This window comes from Cavia porcellus, unplaced genomic scaffold (assembly GCF_034190915.1).
Source record: "Cavia porcellus strain 051 isolate PalLab524CR breed Dunkin Hartley unplaced genomic scaffold, mCavPor4.1 scaffold_15, whole genome shotgun sequence".
Taxonomy (NCBI): domain Eukaryota; kingdom Metazoa; phylum Chordata; class Mammalia; order Rodentia; family Caviidae; genus Cavia; species Cavia porcellus.
Window position 1 is genome coordinate 74900384 of NW_026947498.1, and position 11983 is coordinate 74912366.

At 46.5% G+C, this 11983-nt stretch overlaps 1 protein-coding gene across 1 annotated transcript; it reads left to right on the top strand.

The window, feature by feature from the left end:
* Positions 1-1766: 1766 nt before the first annotated feature.
* Positions 1767-9856, top strand: Vhl (von Hippel-Lindau tumor suppressor). Its single transcript, XM_003464125.5, has 3 exons — positions 1767-2313; positions 5515-5637; positions 7454-9856. Exons 1-3 carry the CDS (start codon positions 2133-2135, stop codon positions 7645-7647), a joined length of 498 nt encoding a protein of 165 aa, XP_003464173.1. The 5' UTR covers positions 1767-2132; the 3' UTR covers positions 7648-9856.
* Positions 9857-11983: the final 2127 nt, after the last annotated feature.

An 11983-nucleotide genomic window follows, 5' to 3' on the forward strand; every position in this document is an offset into this window, starting at 1 on the left:
TGCCAAAAACCTAGCAAGCTTGGGGCTGGGGATTTAGCTCAGCGGCATAAGCGCCTGCCTTGCAAGCAGGCAGTCATGAGTTCAATCCCTGGTACCGATTAAAAAAAAAAAAACTAGCAAGCTCACAAATGCCTGTAATTGGCATATGGTCATGGGTCTGGAGTATGCTTGGATCTTATCAATAACTACTAAATAAAAAGTTTCACTCAACCAGACAACATGGAAAATTTGACAACATGGAAAATTTGACAGACAAGCCAGTTCCCTGAACCTTTTCTTTGTCTACTGCCCACACCCATGCCAGCAAAGCTTCTTTCAGACTGTGCATGGCGGCTTCCAACTCTGAAAGGTTAACATAATATTTATTGGCGTCTTGGCCTAGCCCCAGTCTCCTAAATGAGTGGGCAGTGAATGGTTTATTTTTTAAAGGTGGTCTCACTATGTAGCCCAGAATGGCCTTGAACTCACAGCCTCACACTTGCCAGGCAGGTGCTCCACCACTGAGCTATATTCTCAGCCCCTCTGAACAGCTTAAATAAAAGAGATCAATAGTATGATTTTGGAGTATCCAGGAAGGTCAGAACTCTCAGGAATAAATACAGACAGTTATTCGAGTCTCTCTAGAGGGAAATCAGCGCTTCAGAGAGATTCAGATTGTAATTATCACCACCCTACCTAGTGGGCACCTAGTGGGTGCAGACAGGTATCCGACGCATAGGTGGGTGACCAGAACATCTGGACCCAACTCCCCTCCTTTCTCAGGAATGCCTTTGTCTTTTTCAGTACTCTGCTGCTTGACTTGCTTCCCTACTGGATCATATAACTAAGCAGCTATAATTGTAATCCTATAGGTTGACAGTAGTCTGACCCACATTGTACTCACATTAAGATTTTGCTGTATAAATTATCACTGATGGGGCTGGGGATTTAGCTCAGCGGCATAAGCACCTGCCTTGCAAGTGTGCGGTGGTGAGTTCGATTCCTGGTGCCAATAAAAACGAAAAAAGACCAAAAAAAAAATTGTCACTGACAAAGAGCTTCAGTGACCACTCACTCCACAACTCTCCTGGAAATCCAGGCTCTATTTTTCTCTATCTCCAGTAAAACTCTTCTGCCTTCTCACGTTTGCAATTCCTTCCTCCGTGTTGAGACCATGAGCTCACTACGTCTGACATCTTAACAGGTTGCGAGTTAGGTATTTTCCCCACGACAGGTGCATCACATAGAGCCTGGGCCATTTACCAAGAGCTGTAGCTCATCACTAGAGCATTTGCCTCCGAGGTGCAGAAGGGCCCGAGTTCAAAATCCAGCGACCACTCCTTTCCCAGCCACACGCGGGGCGGGAGGAACAGGGAGAAGGGAGCAAATGGGCTTGTTTCCCCCAGCATCGCAATCAGGGAATGCCAGCTCTCCTTTACAAATGTGTTTGATTACTTTCCTTAACACTTTTTTTTTTTTTTTTTTTTGTCTTTTTTGAGACAGGGTCTCGCCATGCAGTTCAGGTTGGCCTTGAGCTCACTTTGTAGCCCAGGCTGGTCTCAAACTCACAACAATCCTCCTGCCTCAGCCTCCCGAGTGCTGGGATTCCAGGGATGTGCCACCACGCCCGGGCTATAACAGTAACACTTTTAGAACGGAAGTACAAAAGCCAGTTATAAGAACAGCCTGCAGCGGGAGTGAAAAGGGGAGGGTAAATTTTATGTATTGGTTCTTTGCTATATATTTTTAATACCGTGAACCAAAGCAGAGACAAGACAAATTTGACGACTAAGAAAAACTTTAACAGCACAGGAAGTGGGGCGAAAAACTGCTGGGCTCTTAAAACAGCAGTACTGACAGGAGATACAATTTAGCAAACAAGGCGACGCCACACCCCACCCGACCTAAGGACCCCTGCGCGTGCGCACACGCTCCCAACGGCCAGGTCTGCGCGTGCGTGCCCCTGCCCCAGGATTACGTAGGCCGCCCGCCGGGCACGTGCACGCACGTACGCGCGCCCTCCACGACCCACGCCTCCGACGCGGCCATTGGCGGTGTTTGGGTCCCGGAGGTGAGCCCCTGGAAGGCAGGGATTCTGAGAGGCCGGGGCGAACCTGGAGGCGGGCTCTCGGCGAGCCGGACCGCCGCCGGAGATGGAGGCCGGGCGCCCGCGGCCGGTGCTGCGCTCCGTGAATTCGCGCGAGCCGTCCCAAGTCATCTTCTGCAATCGCAGCCCTCGCGTCGTGCTGCCCGTGTGGCTCAACTTCGACGGCGAGCCGCAGCCCTATCCGACGCTGGCGCCGGGCACCGGCCGCCGGATTCACAGCTACCGAGGTACGCGCGGCCGCCGCCGCGAGCAGGTGCCAGCGCCTTGGCCTCGCGAGCTCTTCTGTCCGGGAAGTGCGGCGCTGTTCTTTCCCTCGCGGCTAACACGGTCGGTGCTGCTCCGCAGCGGCGCAGCGTTGAGGAATGCTGAGGGGTCTGCATCCGAAGGTGTTTTTACTCCTTCGAAGATCTTGTGTCCGTCGCGCATGGACTCCATCCTCAGAGACATCTGTGTAGTCCTGCCACCCTACGCCCCCCCCCCCCCCCGCTGTGGACAACTGCTTGGAAGGGCACGCACGGGCACGAGCCCGCGTCACCGAGGGAGGAGTGTGCGGGTCCGCTTAGGGAGTGGGTCTCGGAAGGATGGGGGCAGGATGAGCAGGACTCAGCCAGGCCGGATGAGTGCGAGGTTTAGACACGTGCTAAGACCCGGAGCCATGGCAGAGCGGGTGGTGGGTATGGAATGGTGGGCGAGGAACCTCAAAAGGTGGTTTTACCCCTAGGGAGATACAGTTGGATACCATTGTCGGATTCACCCACTGGGTGGCTCACTCCAGCTGCAGAGTGGCTTGGAGGGAAGACCACTGGTGAAAAGTGGTTAGGGGACTGTTAAGCCAAGTGAGGGTGCTGGCGGTGGAGCCCCTGGGCTCCGTAGTGAGCTTACGGCCAATCTTTTCTTTTTTTTTTGTCTTTTTTCCTTTTTATCGGTACCGGGGATCGAACTCACGACTGCCTGCTTGCAAGGCAGGCGCTTATGCCGCTGAGCTAAATCCCCAGCTTACAGCCAATCTTAACGACATAGAGGGACCCCCGTTTAAAAAAACCAACAAAACAGAACAACAACAAAAAAGACTGGTTAGGACTGACTAGGCTTTTAACTAAGGGGATCTTTTTCCTGCCCTTGTGGTGGAGTAGCCCTAGCCTTCTTCAATTTTCAAAATCCTTTTTCTGTTTTGCCTTTTTTTTGAGATGGGGTTTCACTATGCAGTTTAGAATGACCTTGAACTCACTTTGTAGCTTAGCCTGGCCTTAAACTTGTGATGTTCCTCCTGTTTCAGCCCCCTGAATGCTGGGATTACAAATGTAGGACACTATGCTAGGCAACCCTTCTTTTCTTGCTTGAACTACTGCGTCATAAGCTAATACCTTCCCCCTTTCTCTCTCTCCCCCCCCCCCTCTTGTACAGGTGGTTGAACTCATGACCTCACGCTTGCTAGGCAGGCCCTTGTGCCGATGAACTATATCCCTGTCTCTTATTTTTTTAAAGGAAAGGAATGTCTTCATTACTTACAGTTCTGGAGTCTGGAAAGTCTAGTGTATAGGAACCACCTCTTGCTGCAACACAACACCGCAGAGTGCATTACAGGGACACAGGGCACCAGACTTTTTTTTTAAGTGTGGTCCCAGACCAGATGTGGTAGGAGACACTTGTAATCTCACCACCTTGGAGGCCGCGGCCAGAGGATCGCCACAAGTTCAAGACCACTGGAACTACAAAGGGAGCCTTTGTCTCAAGAAACCAAAAATAAAGTGAGATCTTACTATGTAGTTCAGGCTGCCTTGAACTCTCAATCTCGTGCCACAGCCTCCATCTCTATTTTATATAAGAAATTTTGTGAATTTTGTGGTCTCTAAAATTTACCCTGTGCCTAATTTAGTACCAATTTTATAAAGAAAATTACTATGTGGGTGTACTTGATTTCACTGAATTGTACACTAAAAAATGAGTTAAAATGGGCTGGGCTGGTGGTTCTTTCCTCTAACACCAGCTGTTCAGGAGCCTGAAGGAGGAGCAGTGTGCATTTGAGGCCACCCTGGGCTACTGGCAAGATTTTGTCTCAAAAAAATTAAAAAACAGGGGTTAAAAGTGTAGCTCAGTGATAGAACACCTGTCTGCCTAGCTTATATGAGGTCCTGAGCTCTATGTTTGTCACTACAAAGTAAATAAAACACTCAGAGGTGTGAGTGGAATAGTGCTTGCCTAGCTTGCAACTTCCAGAACTGTAAAAAAGCAAAGTTAAACTGGTAAATTTTATATTACCTATATTTTGCAACAGTGAAAAAATTACTTGCAAATTTAGATTTTTAAATCTGTCCACCAAATCTTCAAGTAAGTTTGTTTGTATGTTTTTTTAGGCTGGGTTTTTACTATGCAGTTCAGGCTGGTCTTGAACTCACTTTGTAGCCCCAGGCTGGCCTTAAACTTGAACTGATCCTCCAGCTTCAGCCCTCCTTGAGTGCTGGGATTACAGTTTTACCCCACCTGGCCAGGCTAAATAATAAAGCCTTATGTCAGATTTTTTTTTTTAAATTTTTAAAAATTTTTTTTGGTACTGGGAGTTGAACTCAGGACCTAGTGCTTGCCAGGCAGGCTCTGTGCTGCTGAGCTATATCCCCAGCCGTTCAAGAAAGTTTATGCCCTAGAAAGGAGTGCTGTATTTATGCTGAAAGAATACACTCCTTCCTTAACATGTTCTTGCTGGCCTGTGCTACTGGTGGTACATGTGTGACCGTTTGATCAGGCAGCTTGAACCACTGGCAGTGCACGTAAGTATCCTGTCTGGCAGCATGGGACAGTTGTGTGTATTTCATGCATACAAACTACAGCCCCATGTGAATGTGTTAGATGGGATCCTGATTGTCGGGGTTTGCCTCTTTCCCCTTTTACTTTATGGTGTCTTTTTAAAATTTAGGTATAATTTACACAATAAAATGTGCAGATCTTTGGCCTTGATGAGGTTTGGTAGTTGTACACCTAAATCAGAACATCTCCAATATCTCCGCTGAGATTCCTCTGTCTTCTACTTCCCCCCACACTTCCTGTTCTCACAGCTTTGTTGATTGTGCCTTTTCTGTCTGGCTTCCTGCGCTCAGGGAGAGGTTTGGGGAACCAATGGCCTTATCACTGCAGTGCTCTGTGTAGTTTGCAGTCACCCACTTTGTGTAGGCTTTTTTTTCACTATGTTTGCATACTTGTGCCTGCTCTTCTGCAGTTTCTGTTGCCTTGACAAATCACTGGGCCTATCAGGCCTGCTTTCTTACCTAAAAGCGGGGCTCATGTAAGGGGTGTGCTGTGATGTTCCTGGAGGGGCTGTGTGACATTTAAGTAGAGTGAGCGGTGGGAAGTTCATGTCAGTAAGGGTGCATGGGGAAGACAGATGCCTTGACGAGGTCACTGGGGCTCCCTAATGGCTTCTGCTCGTGTGACAGGTCACCTTTGGCTCTTCAGAGATGCAGGGACATACGACGGGCTTCTGGTTAACCAGACAGAATTATTTGTGCCGTCTTTGAATGTTGATGGACAGCCTATTTTTGCCAACATCACACTGCCAGGTACTGATGGTCAATCATACTTTTGATAAATGTTGTTTGTTGTAATAAGTAGTGGATAGGTTATTTGAGAATGGAAGATTAGCTTCATAGTTCAGTATTTGTTTAAAAATCAAATTACTAGTTGAAGTTAGACTTACCAAGACCCTATCTCAAAATTAAAAATTTGAAAAAGGACCAGGGTTCCAGAGCGAATGCCATGGGTTTAGTCTCCAGTACTGCAAAGATAACTGTAGTGTTATACATTTATATATAGATCCTGTCGTGTTAAACAGGTGGACATACAGAAAAAGTATTGAACATTGTTAAGTTTGGTAAACTTTGCCTTATAGGATACTTTTTTTGTTTTGTTTTGCATTTCTGGAGATTAAACCTAGGGGTGCTCTACCTGAGATACATTCCCCACCTGATGTTTTTCTTTTTCCTTTTTTTTTTTTTTTTTTTTTGAGACAGAGTCTTGTTACGTAGTGCAGGTTAGTCTTGAACTTGCTTATGTAGCCTATGCTGGGCCTTGAACACAGCGATTCTCATGCTTCAGCCTCAAGTACTGGGATTGCAAGTGTGCACCACCCCACCTAGCTATGATTTGGTTTGTTTGTTTGTTTGTTTGTTTATTTTTGGTACTGGGGTTTGAACTCATGACCTCATACTTGCCAGGCAGGCACTTAACACTGCTGAACTAAACCCCTAGCCTTCTTTTTTCTTTTTTTTTTTTTTTTTTTTAACTTTTTATCAGTACTGGGGATCGAACTCATAACCGCCTGCTTGCAAGGCAGGTGCTTATGCTGAGCTAAATCCCCAGCCCTAGCCTTATTTTGTCTTTTTTGAGGCAGGGTGTCAACTGCCCAGGCTAGCCTCAAACCTGTGAGTGTTGTATACATGTAATGAATGTAGTGCCTCCATGGGCTAAGGCAGGAGGATCACAAGTTTGAGGCCAATCTGGGCCACTTAGTAAGATTCTCTCAAAATGAGAAAAAGTTAATGCCATATATGATAGAATATGCCTGTAGTCCCAGTACTTGGGAGGCCAATGCAGGGAGCTCACAGAGTTCAAAGCCAGTGAGTTTAAGGCCAGCCTGTGCTACATAGTGAGAACCAGTGTAAAAGGTGGGAGAGGGTCCTGGGAAACTTGGAAATGTAGCTTAGTGGTAGAATGCCCTTGGAATCTCAATTCCAAGTACAGATAGGTAGGTAGATAGGTAGATTGATTGATTGATTGATCAGTTGATCTCGGGTTATAGCACAGTGACAGAGCACTTGCCTAGAATGTGTAAGGCCCACGATTTCATCTCAGCACTGCAAGGAAAGAAGTACAAGTTCCCTAGTGAGTTTAAAATAGGAACTGAGTTACTAAAAAATTGATTTTCACAGTCTTTGTTGATCTTTGCTATGTGACACCCACCCGAACTAGTTATTATTTGTTGAGATTATGCAGCCTGAGCTGTGCTCAGCCAGGTGGTAATCCTGCTTCTACTGCCAGGGCTCTTTTCTGGATGGCTTTGGGGTCTGTCCCCTACTATGATTTCATCCACAGCACAGTATAACACATTGTTGCTGGCTTTTCTTAAGGCTTAGGCTAAGCACGGCCAGGATTTCTTCATGCACATGCACACCATGAAAGTTACTCACTTAGCCCTCTTTCAAGCAGATATTACTACACAGGGCATGAACACTGGGAGCAGCTGTCGTGCAGTGCTACTATAGCATGTGCTCAGCTTTTGTTATTTATTTAACCTACATCATTGGTGTGCTTGGCGCCCTTGCTCACCTTTGTCCCGAGGCCTGGTTACCCCTGAGGATTTGGTCTCCTGCCTTGCAGTGTACACCCTGAAAGAACGATGTCTCCAGGTCGTCCGGAGCCTTGTGAAGCCTGAGAACTACCGGAGACTTGACATCGCCAGGTCACTCTACGAAGATCTGGAGGACCACCCAAATGTACAGAAAGATCTGGTGCGCCTGACACAGGAACACATCACCAATCAGCCACCAGAAGAGGAGCTCAATGGAAATTAGCGTTCCTGTGTCTCAGCTTCTGCTGATACTGATGAGTCTTGCTCTAAAAAGAGGACTGGCCATTACTCTCAGCTTCACAGTATCTTCTTAATGAAATATACTACTTTGCTTGAAGGAAAGGTGGTTGACTCTGCTAGTTGTTGCTGTGTAGAGGGGCAAACATCAGTAAGAATCACTTCATTCCTGCCCTTTGTCGAAGTACTCATTAGGAGAAAATAGTTGTATTTTGTTCCTAGTGAGTTGGGCAACTTTCAGTGTAAGAGTGTTCGAATATGGAATTCGGTAAGAATTGCAGCATATGCTTTTACCCAGGGAGAAAGCAGTGGCTTCTGTTTTGACCTAATGTAATGTGGTTGGTGACATGCCCAGCTCCCAGTGGAAGAAGAGAGTAGGTCATCCTGGAGGCAAGGAGCGCTCTTTCTCTTAAGGCTCCGCTGCCTAGCTCAGTGCTGGTGAGCCGATGGCACATGTGCTGCAGAAGGCTGTTATGACTGCTCTGAAAGGTTCACCCTCACTGTCCTGAGCCTCCAGTCACTGGGGATCAGTGAGCAAATTAGGGGATGCGTCAGTGGAAAGGGTTCAGAAGGTTGGCATTATCTTCTGGTCAAGGAGGCCTTAGCCTGTGGCATGGTGGTGCACACCAGTAATCCCAGCACTGAGAGGCTGAGGCAGGAGCATTACTGCAAGTTTGAGGCCAGCGTGGACTACATAGTGAGACCCTGTGTCAAAAACCAGGGAGAAATCGTTTTTATGGAGAGTACTTTCTCTGATTTTCTAAGTCTCTCACCTTTCTTGGCCCACTTCTGTTGTAATACTGTTTTGTTTCTATTTCTAACCAGGATTGGTTTTCCCCAGTTACTGTGATAATAGCAATTTTGTAACTTGACATTTACACAAAAAATAGCAGAAAAGAGCTATCTTTTGTTTAATTCTAGTGTGAAAGAGCTGTGCTGTAGACAAATTGTCAGTTGTGGATATGTCTGTTAAATTTGTGGCATTTCCAGGCTGAGAACATAGCTCAGTGGCTTAGCACTCCTGCCTGGCAAGTGTGAGATCATGAGTTCAGTTCCTAGTACAAAAGTTTTTTTTGTGGCATTTCCAGTTGGTTTAGCATCGTTATTTGCAGGACCTGGTCACATCCTACCTGGCTGGAGGAGGAGAGGCTGTGGCCCTCCACTCCCACACCAGTTCCTCCTAACAGTATGTCCTGGAGTAGCCTGAGATGTAGTTTTGTGAATGTACACATCCTTTCTCACAGGCTGGACAGTAAGTCATGAACTCAAATTTAATACTTATATCAGACTTACTTTTTTGTAACTAATAGCATTTTATTTTTGTTTTTGTTTTAATTCCCCTGGGAAAGGCAAAATTTAAAAAGAAAAGTAGCCAGTTGCGGTGACGTACGCCTGTAATCCCAGCATTTAGGAGGCCGAGGCAGGAGGATTGCAGAGAGTTTGAGGCCAGCCTGGCCAAATAGCCATAGTGAGACCCTGTCTCAACAGAAAAAGAAAAAGTAAAAGGAGAAAGATTACTGTAGAGACAGTACTTACATACAATCACTGTTAACTTTCAAATATTTTCTCTCAGCCCTTTATAGGACACAGTTAGGATCGTGTAGTATGTACAGTTTTGTATTTTCCTTTTTCATTTAAGTTTATAACTTAAATATTCTCCCGTGTAATTTATAAGCTTTCCACAAGCATTACTGGCCCCCTTGAGATGAGAGTCTGAAGTGTGGACAGTGTTGCTAGTTCCGTGGGCCACAGTCCATGGGACTTAGGGTAGTGTCCCTCTGCCTGCAGCTTATCTCATTGCCCCAGTCAGCTTTGAGGGTGCTTAGAGAGTATCATGCAGCTCCCTGTAGGGTTTGGATTTTCCGTGGAGGTGGGTGAGGGAGGCAGAGGTCCCTGGATAGTGTGGATGTGGCTGGGGTCTGTGGGACCAGGAGGTGGCTGCTGCAGTGCAACACAGGTTTCCTGTTTCAAACTTGTTAGTGTGTCACACAGGTTTTATCTTTCCCTTGTTAAATACAAAATTTTAAGTACTGTTTTTTGTGTTGTCTAAAAGAAGATGGACCTATAACATGAAGCATGTATGTTTTAAATTTGGAATCTTGTAAATGTGTTAAGTGTATTGTTCTTAAGACACTGATATTTCCTATTTTGAATTTTAAAAAACTTGTGCATTAAATGGTGCTGAGCAAAGAAAACAGGCTGATCTGTTTTGCTGTTTTATCTTGGTTCCTCCAGGGGAGTTTGGAAGGGGCTTGCTCCATAGCTAGGGTGGGTAGAGGGATGGATGTGAGCCATCATCTCTGTGTGTGGGGCCCAGGTGGAGGCCTGTCCACAGCCCACTAGCCTCATTCCAACTCTCCCTTCCCAACCAGGGATTGCTCTGAAATTTAACATCATTTTGCCTAAATTTATTTTCTTACAGAAGTGAAATGCCACTGCAAAAAATTTATGCACTGCATAGAAAAGCGTTAAGAAGAAAGGCATTTGCACTGGGAGCAAAGGTGTCCTCCTCCCCTACCCCAACAGAACCAGAAAAGGCCAGAGGTCAGTATTTTTCCCAGTGGCTATGCTGAGAATCGAAGGAGGTGCCTGGATCCAGTGCAGCAGTAAGATGTGAAGTAGGCTGCAGTAGCTGTGGTGGGGCACTGGCCTGCTGTACCAGAGGTTGGGTGCCGTCCCCAGTACTGCCACAGTGACAAAGAACAAAGCGTGAGACTTGTTAGTGTTCTGCTTTCTGGGTGCATAAACCCCAAAGTGACCATTTCAGGAACTTGCACCCTAAATGGTGTCTTGGCTGGGGTATGACTCAGTGCTAGCACACTTGGCTATCATGCACAAGGCCTAGGTTCAATCCCCAGCACTGAAAACAAGGAAGATTTCCGCCTTCTATCCTTATTACTTCAGTCCTGCTTTCTGTCAGTCATTGGCTGCCTGTTTTTCTCCAGCTTTTCCCCTTTCTGTTGGCACACTTGGACTCCTCGCATCAAGAAAAGATTTTCTAGAAGCCAGCTGTGGTAGTGCATACTTGTAATCCCAACACTCAGGAGGCGGTGGCAGGAGGATCACCATGAGTTTGAGGCCAGCCTGAACTACATAGAGAGACCCTGTCTCAACAATAACCAAGTTCTTAGCCTCTGCACATACCCAGGAGTCCATTAGGCAGATCAGAGAAAAATCAGATACACTTCCATGGTTTTCCAAAAGATTGACCAAAGTGGGATATACCTATAATTCCAGCTACTGGGGAGGTTGAGGCAGGAGCATTGAAAGTTCAAAGCCAGTCTGGGTGATTTAGCAAGACTCTCAAAAAGAAAGGGTTTGTGATGCTTGCCCATAATCCCAGCACTTGGGAGGTTGAGGCAGGAGGATCACAGTGAATTCGGGGCCACTTTGAACTATATGGCAAGACCTTGTTGCAAGAAAACAACAAAAAAGGCCTCTTGGCTTAGTGCTCCATGGATTCAGTCCCCAACACTGCCCTGAAGCCCGTCTTTTCTTGTGGTTATTTCCTGAGCTATGCAGTGTAGTAAGTGCTTCCATAGCACAAATGAGAGACGAGGATGGCATAGGTTCTGTGCAGATTCTCAGCCATTGTAACTAGAGAATTTGGGCGCTCCACATGACACAGTGGGAAGGCGTTCTCTCTCTTCCTACAGTAAGTCCCCTATAATCAGCAGACCATGACTTTTCTAAGCATTCTTTTTTTTTTGTCTTTTTCCTTTTTATCAGTACCGGGGATCGAACTCACAACTGCCTGCTTGCAAGGCAGGTGTTATGCCGCTGAGCTAAATCTCCAGCCCGACCATGACTTTTCTTTAAGCACATGTACAGAGAGGGTGCAGAGAAGGTGCTGTACTGCCTTTCCAAGTTCCTGCTCTGCAGGTACTGGAGCCTACGGTGGAGGGCCTGAAAAAGCGTCTCCAGGGCTGCTGGATTGACCACCAGTGGTTTTTTTTTTTTTTTTTGGTGCTAGGGCTCAAATTCATGACCTTGCTTTTGCAGCTAAGTGCTTAAGCTACAGAGCTAAATCCCTGGGCCTGACCACCAGTTTTTAATCCAAAGCAATCCACCACTAGTTTATGGATGCTCTGCACATTTTGCAGGCACCACCCAAGTGGACAGCTGCAGTGTTACAGCCCCTTTCTGGGATATCCCTAAAGGATGTGGTGAAGGGAAATCATCACAGTGGGCAGAACTTGGGGCAGTGCGCTTAGTAGTACATTTTCCCTAGAAGAAGAAATGGCCAGATGAGACTATATACTGATTCATGGTTGGTAGCCAGCTGGATGGTCAGGAACTAGGAAGGAACATAATTTGAAATT

Bases quoted from the DNA above. Each gene is read 5' to 3' on its own strand.
- Vhl (XM_003464125.5), top strand. From the start codon at position 2,133: ATGGAGGCCGGGCGCCCGCGGCCGGTGCTGCGCTCCGTGAATTCGCGC. The intron at 2,314-5,514 runs GTACGCGCGGCC...CTCGTGTGACAG, and splicing joins CCGGATTCACAGCTACCGAG to GTCACCTTTGGCTCTTCAGA. The intron at 5,638-7,453 runs GTACTGATGGTC...CCTGCCTTGCAG, and splicing joins TGCCAACATCACACTGCCAG to TGTACACCCTGAAAGAACGA.